We start from the raw sequence: 18,197 nt of genomic DNA, 5'->3' as shown, positions 1-18,197 counted from the left end.
GGCCCGGCGGCCGGCGGCTATTGGCCGGCGTTGGCGCGCGAAGGGGTGCGCGGCGCCGGAGCGGCACGCAGCGGGGGCAGGAAACAATAGAGCCGCGGCCGGAGGGGTCGGAGCAGCGAGCGCAGGAGCCGCCCGCCCGCCCCCGCCCGCCTCGCGCCCCGGAGCCGCCCCGCGCCCCTTCCCGCCCCGCCATGGCGGACAAGGAAGGTAGGGCTCGCGGCGCGGCGAGGCCCCGGGGCGCGGCCTCCTCCCCTCGGGGCTCCGTGAGGCGCGGGGCGCCCCCCCCCCCCCCTCACGACGGCCGCCGGCCTGAGGCGAGCGTGCGCGGCGCGGCGGGGCGGCCCCGCCAGGGGGCGCGCAGGGGCCGCCGGGGCGTCCGTGTTCCCCCCCCCCCGCCTCCACGCGAGGCAGGGTGGCCCCACGCCGGGCCGGGGGCCCCTGCGGCCTCCGAGGCGGTGCCCGGTGCCCCCCCCCCCCCATCCGCTTGCCGCTGCGCCGGGCTGGGTGGCGCTTGGAGGAGGAGGGGGCTGATTTATATATTTTTATTGTTATTTCCGGAGGGGTGACAGCGTGCCGGGAGCCGGCCGGGCCTGGCGGAAGCGCGGAGCGCCCTCGGCAGGGCTTCCCGGCCCGCGCCCGGGCAGGGGGTGCGGGCAGCCGGGCGCCTGGTGCGGACAAAGAGGTGCCCGGGGCCACCCGGCCATGTCACACGTCGGTGCGCTGCCGGGCAGCGCCTCTGCTCCCTGGAGCTCCCATCCCGCCTCCCAACCAACGCGGATTATAACCGGGTCAGACCAAAGGTCCCTTTGGACTCATGTCCCCAGCAGAGGCCAGCGGCAGAGGGCACGGGAAGGGGCGTGAGGGACACTAATGCTGAACGAGCCCTGGTACCCTCCTGGACTTGGCAAATGAGTAGGTCAAGGCTGCACCTGGACTGCTGTATTTTACAGTTTGCTGCACCTCCCCCATTTAGTCATCTTTAATACTCTAATTCTTGTTTCTGCAATATCCTGTGGCACAATATTCCACAATTTCACTATACTGCTCCTGTTAAGATGGTGCAGTTTGACATAATGGAGGTTAATTCGGAGCCATATATGTGGAAACAAAAATCACGTGCAACAGAGGACTTTGAATGGTTTAATAACTGCTCTGTTAGAGTAGTCTACCAGCAAATCAGCGTGGTGGTGTAGGTGGCTTGCTATTCAGTGTCCACTCAAAGCTTTGTCTATATGTTTTGAATATGTTCATAAAGGCTAACTTTATGTATTAAAAAAAACTTTAGCAGCCTTTGATGATGCAGTGGAAGAACGTGTGATCAATGAAGAGTATAAAATATGGAAAAAGAATACTCCCTTCTTATACGACCTGGTAATGACCCATGCTCTGGAATGGCCCAGCTTGACTGCTCAGTGGCTTCCTGATGTAACAAGGTATACCGGTCCTTTTATTTTTTAAAGAGGAAGATATAAGAGTAAATTTAGGATGCCTTTTGTTCTAAGACAGTATATGATTATTTTTGGTTTTAATCAGCTTTTTGCACCTTTGCCTTACCAAGAGCAAGTTGGAGGCTGAACATTGGAGAGAGAAGCAGCATAGATGTTTTTAATTTGTAAAAATGTCTTTTATCATTGAGAAGACATTTTCATACATTTGATTTTGGAGCTTTTTCCAGCATCACCCTACCCTTAAGAAACAAAAAAACCCTCTCCACAAAAACAAAAGTAAATATAACTTCATTATCCAAGGGCTGTGGGCAACTCATCTTGTGCAGTATAACCACCATGTTGTCCTAAGCTTCCAGACGAATGTTCTTGCAGTTAATGTTCATGTACCTCAAAGTTTTATTCTGTGAGAGTTGCAAATGTCTGTTAAAAGAAGGCCAGGGAATAGTGGTGGTGTGTTTCCGTTATTTAGAGATAGGGACTGTGCTATGAGAATTTCAAGTTGAGATCTGTCTGGAGTTAGAGTAAGTTATTTTTGTCTGAAGGAAGAGGATTTGGTGTTGGAACAGGAGAGCAAGGGTAGCTTTAAAAGGTGTTGCTAGTGTTAGAAGCTGTCATCAAAAAAAAAAAAGTGTTTTAACCAGCTCAGTGTCTGTGTAAACTGCTTCTTTTGTTTCTCATATAATTCTCTTCTCTTGCAGACCTGAGGGCAAAGATTTCAGTATTCATCGATTAGTCCTGGGGACCCATACTTCAGATGAACAAAATCATCTTGTGATAGCTAGTGTGCAGTTGCCTAACGATGATGCGCAGTTTGATGCTTCACACTATGATAGTGAGAAAGGAGGTAAGGGACCAGAGGTGTGAACCAAGTGGAGTTTTAACTATCTTTTCCTCCCCATTCCAAGAGAATATTGGTCTTTCCTTAGCTCTCAGGCAATAAAGTATAGATACTATGTCTAAACTAAACAAACTAGTTTATTTCTAAGCTGTATCCTTAGTGGACAAATGTAACATAGAACATACATATAGAATGTTTTAGTAATATCATTTTGAAGAAAGGACGTGGTAGGCTTACTGCAAAAATATATAGGGAAAAGACCTCTCCCTTCCCTATTTCTCACCATAAGTTGGCATTGAGTTTCATGCAGTGTTGATTATTATTCTTTTATTATCATTTTTATATAAGTGATTTTCTCACTGAATTTATTTTAGATGAGTGTAACATTTCAAATGTTCTTCTCCAGTTTGAATTCTGCTGCCTGATATTTGTGCCAGTCCCTCTTGAATAAAAAGATGACTGTATTTTGTTCAGTTTTATCAGGCTTGGATTCTGTGCTTTCTGTAATCTTAGTTGGCTGTCAGCATTGCTACTACTTAGGCATTTCTCATTTTTACTTGATTGAATCAATCTTTTTACATGGTGAAAGTCCTTAATGATCCAACTGTTAGCTGTTCTTTTTGCCAGAAGCCTGGATTGTGCAACTGGTATTTCAATCTTTCGGATTCTTAGAGCTATTTGTGAGCACAGTGTTGTCTAATAAATACTTGTGTTAGTATTTCTATTTTATTTTAGTATTTCTCAAAAATAAAATATTCTGTTTAAAAGCAAAAAAAAACCCAACCAAAACTCTTTTTGCCAGAATGGTCTTGTGCAATTGTGTGCATTATTAAGTTACTGTAACTTTAATTGTAACGAGAAGGCAGCTTTAGCAAATTGTATTATGGTTCTGTATCTTAAACATGGTGTAGCAACTTGTTTTTACCAGAATTTTCACTGTTCTGCAATGCCGAATTTTGTGATGTTTGAAAGTGTGGTTACAACATATCTATTTCAATAGAGCACTACCTTTAGTAGAGGTAGGAGTTTTAGATATGATAAATTTTGAGCTTATGCTGGTAAGTCTGAAAGAGTAAGAAGTTTCCAGGAACAAACTGTCTTTAACTGGCTCTGAACTTAGATAAAGTCCTGATGTTTTCATATTACAACTACTGATAGTGAAAATAACGTGCCATTTGAAAACTGGGTTATTTTAGTTAACATGTTTCTTTCTGTGACTGTTCCATCAAAATATGTGCTTGGTCATACCCAGTAATTGAGTATGGATCTCTGTATCTTGGTCTGAAAATGGTGTGTTATTTACGATTGAATTCTGTTTCCAGAGTTTGGAGGCTTTGGGTCAGTTAGTGGAAAAATTGAAATTGAAATCAAGATAAATCACGAGGGAGAAGTTAACAGAGCACGTTACATGCCGCAAAACCCATGTATAATCGCTACAAAGACACCATCCAGTGATGTCCTTGTCTTTGATTACACCAAGCACCCTTCTAAACCAGGTATCTGCATCTTTGTTATGTCTGTGCTTCAGAACTCATGCAAAAATCTCTATTAGCCGTTCCTTAAGAAAAGGCTGATGGTGGTGCAAAAGAGACTGAAAAGTTCTGTGGGTTGCATGTCATCTGTAATTTGAAAGGAAAGTGGATATTGACTGTAAAATATTATTTTACATGAAGCTTAAACAAAGACGTATCCAATATATGTCAATGCAAAAGTATATTTGTTTATTTTGCTTCTTTGTTTTGTGTTTTGCCATGTCACTGTGTGTAATGGTATTTGGAAGGGTGGAAGGTGCTGAGTGGCTAGCTGGAAACTGATTTGCTGGGTCACTGAGCTGTTCTGGTCTGTAAGGATAGTAATAGGAATTTACTGATGAATTGGGCAAGATCATATAGAATAACTAATTTTGCCACTTGTGGGGAGGATCAGAAGTGCATTTCTAACCTTTAAGTGCAGTTGGAGATAAAGAAACACGATGCACCAGCAGATTGTTTAGGAAGGATTTTTTGAGCAGTAACGGTTACTCCGTTTAGCTTGACCAGGTGTGTCATGCCAAAGCATGGAGGCAGCTAGCTGGGTTTCTTTGACTCTTCAGCAAGTAGTACAGTGTGATACTAAATTAGAATGGACCATTCCTAGATGATTCAGCTGGAAAAAACCCCCATCAACTTGGAAAAACTTGCAGTGTGCTTTTATTAGACCAAGAAGACAATCTGCTGTGTGTTGCCTTGGTACATTCTGTTTTTATGAGGTGATTCTTTGCTTGGGGAAAACACTCAAGAGGGTAGAGAGGGGTGCTGTTGGAAATGTCAAAGCAAAGTTTAGTAAAGCACAGCAAGACTTATGCCAAATATTCCGTGATGTGCTGGAGGTGATGCTAGGCACTGGAGTTCTTACGCTGCGTCTTTTCAGACCCTTCTGGTGAGTGTAACCCTGATCTGCGTCTTCGTGGACATCAGAAGGAAGGTTATGGGCTGTCATGGAACCCAAACCTGAGCGGGCATTTGCTTAGTGCTTCTGATGATCATGTGAGTACTTCAAATACAGCTGCGATGCAGTCTGCACTTTGTTTGGCAAAATTTCATGTTTGGGGGTTGGGGGGTGAGAATAGAGTTGCTGCCTAAAGGTGCAATCTTTCTATTGATTTATTTATTTATTTTAAGACCATCTGCTTGTGGGATATTAGTGCTGTTCCAAAAGAAGGCAAAGTGGTGGATGCAAAGACCATCTTCACAGGGCATACAGCAGTAGTAGAAGATGTATCCTGGCACCTGCTTCATGAATCTCTTTTTGGGTCTGTTGCCGATGATCAGAAGCTCATGATGTAAGTGGGGGTAATATCTTTATAAATTGAGAGCTTCCATCCCTTTCCTTTCCCAGCTACACCCTAGTCCCTCAGTAAAATGGCATCTAAACCTTTCTTTCAATTCTATGTTTTCTTTTTACAGTTGGGATACTCGGTCAAATAACACCTCCAAGCCTAGTCATTCAGTGGATGCTCACACCGCTGAAGTCAACTGCCTCTCTTTCAATCCCTATAGTGAATTTATCCTGGCTACAGGATCAGCTGATAAGGTATGTCTGCCTTGAACTCGAAACATGTTTGTTTATTTCTGATACATGAATGTGGATGTGTGTGTTGGTTACTTCAGAAAAAAATGTGGTTTTTGTTGTTTGTTTGTTTTTTGACTAGACTGTTGCTTTATGGGACTTGAGGAACCTAAAACTGAAGCTGCACTCCTTTGAATCACATAAAGATGAAATATTTCAGGTATAACAAAATATCTTTCTCTTTTATGCACTTAGACTTAGTTCTTCTTAGCTATCTTGAAAAAATGAAAAACATTCCTTTCTGCTTATGTTTGTATTAAATATGTTTTCATTAAAAACTCATGTATTCTTTTCTCTCATCTGCTCATGGTTTTTTAGCTTATTGTTGTGGAGATGTGTAGCCGTCTGTGTAGGGCAGAATTCTCATACAGATAGGGGTGTCCAGAAAGCCAGGCGGAGGATGTAACAAGGAAATGGCAGAAAGCTTTGTCCGCAACAGAAGAGTGAAATGCTAGCAGTACGGAGCAAATCTAAATTATTCATGGCAGCAGATTGAAGCAGGGAGGCACAATGAAATGGCTGCAGCATTTTCATCTTCTCAGCCTGGTCCTACAGGAAGGCTTTGGCCGGTGACCGATTAAGGGGATTGCCAGGCCATCTAGTGACAATGAATGACTGCAAATTTTACTAGTGTAAATATAGAACATTAACATCATTGGTAGCACGTGCTTAGGAGAAACAATATTTCCATCTCCAACTCTTGCATGACTCAGAAGAAAAGTATGTAGAGACTTTTTGATAGAAGGATTGTTACTTGAAGACCATAGTTACTTCTAAATAAAATTATACATGGAATCTTGAAATGTCAGGTTTGTGTGCAGAACTCTGTGCTCTTTCCTAATCTTGTTATCCTATTAAGCGGTATGTTTTGGAGAGATTTGTCTCCAGCAGAGGTGGTAAATGTGAGCTTTTGGGCCATTAAGCTTAACTACAGTCTGTTTTGTTTTGTTTTCATTTATAAACCATTCCTCCTATTTCAGGAATACATAGTTTGTGTTCGTGTGGTCCGTATTAAGGTGAGGAGCAGCTAATATCCTTGGGAGTTGTTTACACTTTGTAACATGTAGTCCTGGTTAGAGAATAGCTTAAAGTACATGTGATACATTTTGGAGCTCAAATGCTTCTTTAGTGTATGAATGTTCACAAACATGCTTGCTGTGTTAGAATGTTACCAGTGGGTGTATTCACATGTTAAGGTGTTGTCAGTTTGAGTTTTCATAAAGCTTTCCTGATACAAAATACTGTGGTGTCTGTCCTGCATGTCTGCCATGCTACATCTTCTTAAAACTAACTTCCTTTCTAAATTCATTCTTGTCTGTAGGTTCAGTGGTCCCCCCATAATGAAACCATACTGGCTTCCAGTGGCACCGACCGCAGGCTAAATGTTTGGGACTTGAGGTAAATCCCCAATTAGTCACGTTGTCCTGACAAAGTATTACTCTTGAAATGCATCGCACGGGGCAGGGGGAGAAAAGCAAACTCATTTTCCCCTTGTTTTTATTACAGTAAAATTGGAGAAGAGCAATCCCCTGAGGATGCTGAGGATGGCCCTCCAGAGCTGTTGGTAGGTCTTTTGAGTCTTATTAATTTTTGACCTACTATTCATCTCTGTAATGTGGATTTGAAAACATTCCCCTCTTATTTCTCCAATACCAGTTTATTCATGGTGGTCATACTGCAAAGATATCTGATTTCTCCTGGAATCCCAATGAACCCTGGGTAATTTGTTCTGTATCAGAAGATAATATCATGCAAGTCTGGCAAATGGTAAGTTGTTTGGGAAAGTGGGGGAAGCGGTAGATAAGAGCTAGTGTTGAACTACCTGGATTTCAGCATTCCTGGTTTTATTTACAGCTCTCAGAATGACGTGCTTTGTAGCACTAGCTAAATCTCAAAGGGATTGTGAAATCCATTTTAGGTTTGATAGAAACAAGGACTTACAAATACTGAAAATCTGTTTCATGTTTCTCATGATAAAAAAAAAAAAAACTACTGGAGTAGAAATAAGCCTTTTCCCTTTCGTGTTTGAATGAAAATACAGTGGATGAGAACCAAAGGTGAAATTGAGGTTTCTGTTAGGTATTGTGTAAAAGAATGAAATCTCTGCAAATAATATAAGTGTCCTCCTGTAGATGGAGAGGGGTGGGAGTAAGTAGAAAAAGTATGCTGACCTCAAATTAGCAGCTGTTAAAAGCTTTAGAAAACAATCTTGTGTACCTTGAATAACCTCCGACAAGGTCATTCTCCTAATTTTTGTTTATCTATAAATTGGCTCACAGCGGCTCTGTTCTGAACACCATTCTCTATAGTTCTTTTGGCAAATGCTGCTGCAAAGCAGAGAATGTACTATATGTATGCAAAACACTGCAAGAGTTACTTTAATTAAAAGAGTAATTTCTAGCTTAAGAAGGCAGATACCTAAAAGCTACAATAACTTGCAGAATACTTCTGAAATGTTTTGAAAACATGACTTTTATGAAAAAGGTCGTTCATGCTGCTGCTTTAATGTTAAATGGCCTTGAGGGATCATGGATAGGAGATATCTATCTGCAGCTGAAAAACTGCCAGAACTCTTCAAAGTGTTCTAGCAGATGGAATCCTGTTCAATGTTATGTTCTTCTCCAGCTCTTCCATCTCCTTTATCTTACAGGCTGAGAACATATATAATGATGAAGACCCTGAAGGAAGCGTGGATCCAGAAGGTCAAGGATCCTAGATGATGACCTTTTCCTGTTTTTAGTCTTTTTCCCTTTCTTCCCTCTCAACCCTCAAATTGACTTAACACTGGTTTTGAGACACACGTAGACTTTGTGTTCAGCCATCTTTATGTAGATACCATCAACAATGCTTTTTAACCCAGACAGCGAGTACTCCCTTAAATGAGGGCTTAGCCTGACTCAGCTGTTCCATGCTGTAGCTTCTTGTTCAGATTTCTTACAGCAACCTCTTGTGTATAGAGCTGGCTATCCCATTTTAGCTGTCTTTGTCACACAGAGCAAACTTGATTTTTTTTTTCCTTCTTCTGTCTTTAGCTTGCTACAGCTATGGGTTTTTGCCTAATTTAAACAGAAGTTAAGTTGGTAGAGCTGCCAGAATATGCTTGAGCGAATGCCATACACATGATGAAAGTGTTAATCCACTGGCAGTTCAGAAATGGAGGGTGGAAGGTCTTGTCCTCTTCAGCAAGACTCAGAAGTCTTGGGATTCCTTTAGTTAGTCTGTACCTGTGTGGATTTTTCTGCCTTTGCAGATACCAAACAGACATGCAGATTCTGACTTAACTAGTATTACATTTCTTTCTATGTTTTTCCTCTCTACTGGTAATTCTGGGGTTTTCATTCTTTCCTTCCTTCCTTCCTTCCCCTTTTCTCCCATCTGCTGGGCAACAGCGGTTTGGATACGTTAGCTATACCTGCAGAACATTGTTCACCTTCCATGTATCTTGCTCTATTGTGTGTTTCTTGAGCTGTGTTTTCACATATATTTCTTTCCTTTCTGTGAAATGGTTTTAAAAACTTGGGGCCACCAAGTTGTAAAGGTGTATGTTTTTACCGACTGATGTACCACAGATGGCATGCCCAGTAATCTAAAACAGCATTGGTAGCTGGTATATGTAAAGCAAATTAAATGTGGATGAACTACTTTTTTTAGGAGTTAGTCCTTGACCACTAGTTCCTGCACATCTTCCACTAGGGTATCCTGTTCCACCAGCAACCTGTTACTCTCCGTGCTCTTCATGACTAATTGCGTGTAAGTGCTTCAGATGGAATAAATTTTTCTACATAAACACTGTGTAGCTTTGTTTTGTGCAGATGTTTTTCTTCTGCTTTAACTACTTTCTCAAGGCTAAACTGTACCTCTTAAGAAAGCACTGAAGTAAATGCGTAGAGGTTTTATGCCCATAAAAGACACTAATGACTTCTAGGAGGACTCTTAAGGTTTGAGCAGGAAATTCTGCTGTGCAGAAAACAAGGGCGTAGTCTCTCTCTGTATGTGTCCAACGAGACTCTAGGTGCTGGTATGGATATGCCTGACACTTCCTCTGCCGCTTCGTCAGGTTATTTCCTATACAGATGGTGTGCCAAAGATTTTAAAACAAACAACCAACGTCTGCCTCTCCCCCCCCACCCCCCCCATGTGAGTTTCCCTTGCTGAGTTGTGGGGTACCGCAACTGCATCTTTTGGCAGTCTTCCAAGAGTAGGTTTTCAGATGTTGGTAGCTGTGGTGATGTTTTTATGTTCATGAAGGGAAAATACAGTTTTCTGTAACACAGACACACTCTTCTTCAAGGACACCAACTCGTGTTTCTGCTTCTTTCGTTGTGAAAAGAGTACTTAATATCTCCAAGCAGTCAAGAATGCACTGAACTGTGCATTCGATTGGAAGCGTTCTGCTGCCTGAATCTCAAGACTGCCTGTAACCCTTGGCACTGAACTTTTTTTTTTTTTTTTTTTTTTTTTTTTTGGGTAGTCTGTAACATGAATAATTGGATACCTTACAAATATCTTGGTTTGATCATAGGAGCTTGTTCTTTTCTCTTTGAGACAGAGGTTTGAGAAATAAAAGGATCCTTAAACTCTGGCCTTTATTTTCAGTGTGAGACTTTCTACAAAGTGGAAACCATTTATCCACAAATTTCAGTTTGTGGCCCACATTGAACATGTCACAGCAGAGACCCATTGAACTACAAAAGAAAATCCTGTTAAAAGGATAAAGCTTCTCTTGCATGTAAACTTTAAAAATCAAACCCCTAACACAGGCTTCCAGAACAATACTTTCTGCGCAAGCTTATACAATCCATCTACAAGACAAGATACATTTTCCAAACACAGCAAAACATACATCTGTTATTCTTCATATATGTCTATTTTCAGTGCAAGTATACTTTTCTCTGCTCCTCTCTGGAAAAGCAGTTTTATTAGAAGATCGACAGCAGCACCTCAAGAAATACAAACAAGCAAATGATTGTCTAGTATTCCTGATTTTAGGCAGCTGCTATACATCAGGTGGGAAAAGCAGCAAGAGGGAAATGTCCCCTGCAGATGCCTCTGTCCTTCGCTTTTGCTAAAAAGGGGGAAAGTCCATCATTCCTAATAGTCTTGGTCTGCTTTTTCTTCTGATTTGCAAAGGTGTCCATAGATTTCTAAGCAGCCCCTGTATGGGTAGAAAGTACGTTTAGGCTACTGAATACTTACATGAAGTGTCCACCTGGAGAAAGCAGGAGATGGGGACATAAGCTAATTCTGAAAAGCATTCTTCCTTCTCACGGTATGGAAGAAAAGTAATCTGGTAAGAAGCTGGCTACGTGCATGGTGTGGTGAGCATGCAGACCTAACCCAGGCTTTCTAGGGACCAATGAGAAGCTAGCTCTAGCAGAAAGAAGGGAATGTAATCTTTGGTGTAAGCTACAGGAGAAAGCAGCTCAGAGACGTGCTTAACTCTGAGATTCCCCCACTCAAATGTGAAACTTAATGAGGTGGTCTGATATTTAAGCAGTCTTACGCACTATCACTTCCACTGATGGCAATTCACAGGTCCCCAGGAGTTATGAGACACTGCTGCTGCTGCACCCAGGCTTAAATATTGGCCTCTACAACCTGTGATTTAGAAGGATCCCAAGTAGCAAAGACATGCGGTTGCTGGTATCTGTTCAGGATCCTGAATACAATTACTCTTGTTCATAAATATTAAGAGAATGTCTGGTGCCATGACAGGCTAAAACAGAGAGATATGTGCATAAAATAAAACTATACCTACTCGTGGTAGGGAATATCCTTCCATGGCACATTTGCATGAGCAACTTTGGAGGAGGAAATGGGGAAAAGGGATGCTACAGTAACAGTGAAGCTACAGAAAATGGTTAAGAGTGTGTACAACTGCGGCTGGAGCAATACGTAAGAACGCAAAGTTTGGTAAGTAAAATAGTCCACAAACTTATGATCATTTTCTGGAGCTTTAAAATATCCCATGTAACAAAGAAGTCCTGAGCAAAGCCAGCAGCATGGATGCACAAGTAGAAGATAGCTCTTTGTTGATGAAGAACATCCGCAGTGGTGTTTCCCAAACTTAAAACTCAGCTCCTTTCCGTGTGTTGCTAAGGGAACAGCTAATTTTTAGGTTGCCAGACCTGTTTCTTGGAAAACAATCTCTACTTTTAATTTGCACAGAAATTTCCATCAAATTACTATTTGCTGTAGGGTGAAGGGTCTGGAATTTCCGCTGTGCTACCACAGCAGACTCCTTGTTCACGCAACTTCCACTCGTGCAGGAACTGGGAGCCAAAGGTTTAGCTGTCTAAGAGCTAGTAACCTCCATCTAGAGCCTGAGCCGCGTTGCAGTGCGTTCTCCACCAGACTCTTCCTTGCCGCCCTGCTATACAGCTTTGCCTCAACAAAGTAAAGAGAAACAGACTGACTTGTAAATGGAGAGCTCCTGGTGGAGGCTGGTCCTCAGCTCTTCCAGCTCTTGATTCTTGCGCTGCTGAAGCTGGACGCCGTTCTTCAGCTCTTTCAGCCTGTCTTCCAGCTCCTCAACTTGTTCCTGGGGATTAAAAAGACGAGACTGAGTTATTTGGGGGAGGCAGGCTGCTTCAGAGGCTGCGGGCAGCTGTTGCTGCTGCCCGCGGGGGAAATGCCTGTGCGTGCTCTCGGTCTGGGCAAGTGCGACCGGGCTGATGGTTGGCCAACCAAAAGCTTAAAAAAACCTCCGCAAAAAGCTTTCTTTTTCTAGCAAGGCAGGAGCTTGGGCTTAAATGCAATGCACTGGTTCCTTAGGCTTCTCTTTGCTAGTGGGGTGTTTCTCTAATCCTCATTTTTTAATGGATTATTTTATCCCTTAGTCTATTTTGTGTGTGTGCTGAAAAGCTATCAGAGATACGTAAAACTGAAACTCAGAGGAGTTAAACAAGGAATTCAGGAAAAGACAAGGGGAGCCGCATGAGGGATTTCTGAGTGAGCGGCGACGCGGCCGCGAGGGTTCGGTCCCGCCGCTCTCGCTGCAGCGTCCTCGGGGGCAGCGGCGGGCGCCTGCCGGGACGTTTTCAGCGGGGAGGGAAGGCGACGGCGGAGGGGGAAACCGGCTTCCAGAAGCTGCCCAGAGGCAGCCCGGGGAAGGAGCAATTGCAAACCGAGGAGCAGGGAGTGTCGCAGGGCTGGAGATTAATTGCGGAGCCTCTTTGCCAACTGCACTCTCGGAGATATTGAATTGCTTTTCCTCCCGACGCAAGACGAAGCGGGGGGCGGGGGGGACACGTGTGGCACTGCCCTGGCCCTTGCTTATAAATAACCCCCGTGGGGAGGCAGCCCGGCCCCGGGGACCGGCGCGGGGGCCAGCCGCGTGCTGGCGGCGGGGAAGGGGCAGGCGGCCAGGCAGGGATCTCGCCCGGGAGCAGCTGCCAGCCCCGTCCTCGGCCCTGCGGCTAAGCTCTCCCACACCCGCGCGTTGGCTAGCGGTGAAGGATGGCTCCCGGGTCTTTGGAAAGCGAGCACGGAGACGGCCCCGGCCCCGGCCCCGCCGCGCGGCCCCGGCGCCCCGGCACGCGTACCCGGTACTGCCCGACTTCCTCGTCCCGCTTCCGCTTGGCGAGGGCGATCTGCTCCTCCAGGCTCCGGTTCTGCAGCCGCAGGCGGCCGACCTCGCCCTGCAAGGGCCGCAGGGCCTCCTTCATGCCCTGCAGCTCGCCCTGCATCTCCTGCAGCGCCCGGGCACCGGCCTCGCGCCGCTCCAGCAGCCGCAGCAGCTGCGGCTCGTAGTGCTCCTCCAGCCCCCGGCGGCTCTCCGCCACGAAGCTCTCGAAGGCCACCGACAGCCGGCGGCTCTCCTGCAGGTACTGGTTGTCCCGCCGGCACGGCGGCGCCTCCAGCTTCTGCCTCATCTCCTCCTTCTCCTTCTCGCAGCTCTCCTTGAGCCGGGCCAGCTCCTCCGCCAGCTGCCCGGCCCGGGACTCCAGCTCGCCGCGGTAGGCAGCGGCCTGGCCCAGGTCGTGCCGCCGGCTCTCCAGCCGGTACTGGCAGGCCACGCACTCCTTGGTCACCCGGAACAGCTTCTGCTTGATCTGCCGGATCTCGTCCTTCAGGTTGTCCCGCTCCAGCTCCACCCTGGCCAGCAGCCGGTAGGCGGCCAGGATCTCCTCGTGGGCCTGCCGGATCTCCCGCAGCGCCGGCTCCCGCAGCAGCGCCAGCTCCCGGATCAGGCCGTCTCGCTCCTTCTCCAGCCGCTCCACGGCGTCGATGCACTCCTGGAAGTAGTCGCCCAGCTCTTCCAGGGTGAGGCACCGGTGCTCCGAGCCCTCCGCGGCCAGCGGGGTCCCAGCCCCCTCCGCGTCCGCTTCCCACGGGACTCCTGCTCCTTCCGCGTCCACCTCCAGCGGGATTCCTGCCCCCTCTGCGTCTACATCCAGCAGGATCCCCGCTCCGTCTGCAGCCACTTCCCACGGGATCCCTGCCCCACCTGCATCCACCTCCAGCGGGATCCCTGCTCCGTCTGCACGCAGCTCCCATGGGATCTGTGCTCCATCTTCATCCACCTCCAGTGGGATCCCCGCTCCGTCTGCACGCAGCTCCCATGGGATCTGCGCTCCGTCTTCATCCACCTCCAGCGGGATCTCTGCTCCGTCTGTATGCAATTCCCATGGGATCTGCGCTCCGTCTGCATCCACTTCCAGCGGGATCTCTGCTCCGTCTGCGTCCAGCTCCAGCGGGGTCCCAGCCCCGTCCGCGTCCCCCTCCAGCAGGCTCCCCGGCATGTTTAGCTTGGAGGAAGGGTCTGGGAGAGCTGCCTGCAGCCCCCGGCGGGCGTCCGGGCCGCCCGCGTCCGCGGGAGCAGCCGTCGCGCCCGGCGCGGGAACCGAGGGGCCGGCCGAGACGCCCGGCTCCGGAGGCGATCCCGCGGGCGCTGCCGCCGGGGCCAGGGAAGCTCCCGCCTCCTCCACGTGCGGCTGTGGCGCGGGCGCTGGCGCTGCCATCAGGTCCCTGGAAACGAGAGGCGACAGGAATTAGAGCAACGACTGCAACAGGTCTCAGCCTTTCCTTCCCTCCCGGCGAGGCACCGGCTCCCGGCACGGCTGTGTCAGGCCGCCTCCCCGGGTCACCCCGGCGCCGTGACACCCCGCCACACTTCCAGCGATCCTTCTGCCCTCGGCGTTTCCCCCGAGCCGCCGGCTTCAGCGTGCACCGACACAAAGGAATAAAACATGCCAGAGCGACGGAGCGGGGCGGAGGACGAGCAGACGGTTCAAGCCCCGGCAGCTCTCTGGGTCCCCGGGGAGGAGCCCCCGGGGCAGCTCCGCTGTGCAGCGTCACCCGAGCCGGTCTCCCCCCCACCCCGTACCTGCCACCGCCGCCAAATCCCGGGGTGCCGCCGGCGCCGGGGGCCGGGGCCGCGCCGGGGCTCGCGGGCGGCGCGGGGATGCTCGCACCTCCACGGCCCCGCGGCCCTGCGGGCTGAGCTAATGTCTAGTCATGCTCGGAGGAATGAGCGCAGGCTGGCACCGCGGCGGCTCGGAGAAAGAACTGATTTTCACCGATACTTTCTCTCCTAATAAGGTAGTTTTCTGCAGCGATGACACATCAGAGCCTCGGACCCGGCCGCCGGCCGTTGGAGACAGGGAAGCGCGCGGAAAGGTGGGGAAAGGGCCCCGCGCCGTCGTCCTCCTCGGCTGCCAACGCTCATTTCTCAAACTTCCCCGCTGCTCGGCGGCGCGGGGGGGCGGCGGCGGCCTCGGTGCCCCCCGGCCCGGCCCCCCCGGCGCGGGGCTGCTCCTACCTTGCTCTCCGGGGGCCCGGGGCCTGCCGGCGGGCTCGGCGCAGGGGCGCAGCATGGGGCGGGCGGGCGTTATTAATAACCGCCGCTGGAAACGAGACGCCGCCGAGCAGCCGCCGCGCGCGGAGGCCAGCTGCGGTGCCAGGCTGCCGCCCTCCCTCCGCCCCGGGAGGAGGAGGAGGAGGAGGAGGAGGAGGGCGGGGAAGGCCGCGCTGGGTTGCCAGCCGCAGGGGCCGGCTGCATCGCTGCGTCCCCGGGGAGCATCCTCCGGCGGGCGCTGGGTTTAAGGGGGAGGTTTTCCTTCGCGCTGCCTCCAGCCCGCCCTGCCCTCCGGTGCCGGATCCCCCTTCCCGGAGCCGCGGGACCCCCGGGGTCCCAGTGCCACCAGCCTCCCCCGGGGCACGTGCTGGGGGGGGAGCACCAGGGATGCTCTGGGATGCGGCGCGGCCTGCCCGAGCGCTTCGGCCGCATCCTGCACACCCGCCGGTGCCCCCGCTCGCGGCTGGCGGCGAGAAACCGAGCGGCAAAGCCTCGGGCGGCCGGGCCGGCTTGCAAACGCCGCCCTGGCTCGCGGCCTCCGCTCGGGGCCCGAGGCGTCGCGGGGAGCGGAGGGTCCCTACCTCGGCCGCGGCCCCGCGCCGGCTCCCCAGGAAGTCGCTCGCCGCTCAGGAAGTCGCCCGCTTACGTGCCCCGAAGCTGCCGGGCGCCGCCGCTTGCGACATGCCCGCGCCCGGCCCTGAAAGCGGGAGAAAAAGCCACTTTTCTCGTTTGCTTTCTCAGCCGCCTCGCTCCCTCCAGCACCTTTTTGCCTCCCGCTCTCGCTCCCTCGCCACGAAGCGCCTGGTTGCGCCGGGACGTTGGGCTCCGCGGCGGAGGAATGCCGTTAATTCGGACAAGTCGTGTGTATAAATATACATCTATATCTGAACGCGCCGGGGGGCAGCGGCGGGGGGCCGGGAGGGCCGGGCGCAGCAAGCCCGGGGAGGGGAGGGAGCCGCGAGCTCCGTCTGAGCCGGCGCCAAGGGCCGGCGGGGCCGGCGGCGGCTCAGCTGTTCCCTGCCCGTAAGCGGATCGCCCGGCCGCCGCGCGCGGCTGTTTTGTGGACATAACCAGGCAACGGGCGGCTCGGGTGTCGGGGCGGGCAGGGGACGGCCACCGCGCTCTCCCAAAGCGCCCGGCTCCCACGGCCGGGAGAAACGCCGCCGGGCGCGAACCGGCCTCTTGGACTTTGCTCCGGCACCCGGCGCTGCCAGGGACTTATCAGCCGTGCTGCCGGAGGGAAGAAGCCAAAGGCAGGGGCGTATTTAAAGGACTAAGCGTTCCAGCTGTTAAAAAAAAATAAATCACAGCATCTCCCATCGCTGCGCGGCGCTTGCTGGGGCTTTCTCAGGGTTGGACCTGGCAGGCTGCTAAAAATAGCCGGTCACCACCGAGAGCAAGAAGTGCACTTAGGTCATCGTTTTCCCTCCGCCTCGTTTAACCGTTGCCGGCGCTCGCCGTCGTCCCCGGCTGGGTTTCCCCTCCCTGCCAGCTGCGGGCCGTGCGCGGGGCCCGGCTCGGCTCTCGCCAGGGCTCCCCCTCCGCTGCCGTCCCCCCGCGGTGCCGCCGCTCCAGCCCGCCCCGTCCCGCGGGCTTGGTGCAGCCATCGCACCCATGGGAAAAGGCCGCGGCGGTTGGGGGGGGGGGGGGGGCTCAGCCACGGGGGGATTCGCCCGGCACTGCCGGACCCGCTCCCGGCTGCGGCTGGCTGCGGCCCTGCGCGGGTGGGAGCTGCAACCTGATCCCACGGGGAAAAGGTGAATCACCGCCGGAGCCGGGAGCGCGTCCAGGGAGGGAGGCCGGTGCCGCAGGGAGGCTGCGCCGGGCGAAGGAGGCACCATCGCCGCGACAGCAGCTCCGAGCGAGACACCGGCCCTGCCGCGGGTGCCCTGCCCGCACCGGCTCGTGGGTGCACGAAGCAGCGCTTGGCCGCGCTCCTGCAATGCCGGCTGCTGCGTGTGCATGCGTGTGCATGCGTGTGCATGTGTGTGCTTGGGTGCATGCATGTGTGTGTGTGCATGCATGTATGTGCAAGCACGTGTGTGTGTGCACGCGTGTGCGAGCGTGCAGGATAGCGATCGGGAGCAGCGGCACAGCAGCCGGCCGGCGACGTGGGTGTGCGGCCCAGCCCGCGTGAACAACCCCGTGACAACGAGCCGTCGCAGCCAAAGCCCGGCCCTTACGCACAGCCCGCGGCGTGAGCGGTGCCGTGTGCCTGTGTGCTGAGTGCGGGACCTTGTCCCGGCTGCCGCGGAGCCGTTAATGAGTAACGAGGCTGCGCCGGATGCAGCGGGCGCCAGCCCGCAGCCGGGATCCTCCGGCGCTGGGAGAGAAACGGGGCAGGAAAAGGGAAAAGGGGCTCGTTCCCGCGGGGCGGCTCGAAAGCCGGTGCCCGGGAGGGATGCGTGGTCGCAGTGGCCACCTGCCGCAACCCTAACCCTAACCCTGACCCTAAACCTAACCCTAGCCCTAACCCTAACCCTAACCCTAGCCCTAACCCTAACCCTAACCCTAACCCTAACCCTAACCCTAACCCTAGCCCTAACCCTAACCCTAACCCTAGCCCTAACCCTAACCCTAACCCTAGCCCTAATCCTGACCCCCCCATCTGCTGCAGGGGTCCCACGCCGGCCTTTTCCGTCACCCGCCAGCGACTGTTGGCAAAAGGGTGTTTTCGCCTGTTGTCACCCTGCTCCCCTTCCCCAGACCCTCTGCCGAGGGCGGTCTCCCCGCAGGGTGACCGATGCTCTCGTCGGTCTTGCCGTAACGATCCAACAACCGCAGTGCCTTGTGGCATTTGCCAACCGTGTGGCAATATTTTGCAGCTGGTCCTGCTGACGTCCGCGGAGGGGGGAGACACGGAAACCAGGACGGTGTTTTTGGAAGCTCTTCGCTGGGAAGCTGGAGCCGGCGGCGGAAAGCCCAGGGCCGGGATCACTGCTGCCCCGCGCAGCACAGCTCCGTGAGGCCGGGGAACGGCAGGGTTGGGACAAGCCCTGGCCCT

General features: G+C 51.5%; 2 protein-coding genes across 3 annotated transcripts; one reads left to right on the top strand and one right to left on the bottom strand.

The window, feature by feature from the left end:
* The first annotated feature begins 19 nt into the window (after positions 1–19).
* RBBP4 (RB binding protein 4, chromatin remodeling factor) lies at positions 20–9,181 on the top strand. Of its 2 annotated transcripts, none has more exons than XM_064525168.1 (12): positions 20–207; positions 1,289–1,433; positions 2,147–2,292; positions 3,609–3,782; positions 4,696–4,811; positions 4,947–5,107; positions 5,232–5,358; positions 5,477–5,554; positions 6,716–6,792; positions 6,901–6,958; positions 7,051–7,161; positions 8,045–9,181. In XM_064525168.1, exons 1-12 carry the CDS (start codon positions 192–194, stop codon positions 8,108–8,110), a joined length of 1,275 nt encoding a protein of 424 aa, XP_064381238.1. In that variant the 5' UTR covers positions 20–191; the 3' UTR covers positions 8,111–9,181. The 2 variants fall into 2 exon arrangements, with proteins under 2 accessions (XP_064381238.1, XP_064381237.1); XM_064525167.1 differs by having other exon boundaries at positions 1,286–1,433.
* Positions 9,182–9,961: 780 nt separating this feature from the next.
* SYNC (syncoilin, intermediate filament protein) lies at positions 9,962–16,017 on the bottom strand. The gene is made up of 4 exons (XM_064525169.1): positions 15,775–16,017; positions 12,939–14,364; positions 11,811–11,935; positions 9,962–10,549 (listed from the first exon to the last, which is right to left on the bottom strand). The coding sequence occupies exons 2-4, from the start codon at positions 14,355–14,357 to the stop codon at positions 10,486–10,488; spliced, it is 1,608 nt and encodes a 535-aa protein (XP_064381239.1). The 5' UTR covers positions 14,358–14,364; positions 15,775–16,017; the 3' UTR covers positions 9,962–10,485.
* Positions 16,018–18,197: the final 2,180 nt, after the last annotated feature.

The sequence above is a fragment of the Dromaius novaehollandiae genome, chromosome 23 (assembly GCF_036370855.1).
Source record: "Dromaius novaehollandiae isolate bDroNov1 chromosome 23, bDroNov1.hap1, whole genome shotgun sequence".
NCBI classification, from domain to species: domain Eukaryota; kingdom Metazoa; phylum Chordata; class Aves; order Casuariiformes; family Dromaiidae; genus Dromaius; species Dromaius novaehollandiae.
Note: the sequence above shows the minus strand (reverse complement) of the source record. Positions and strands in the feature narration are given on the sequence as shown.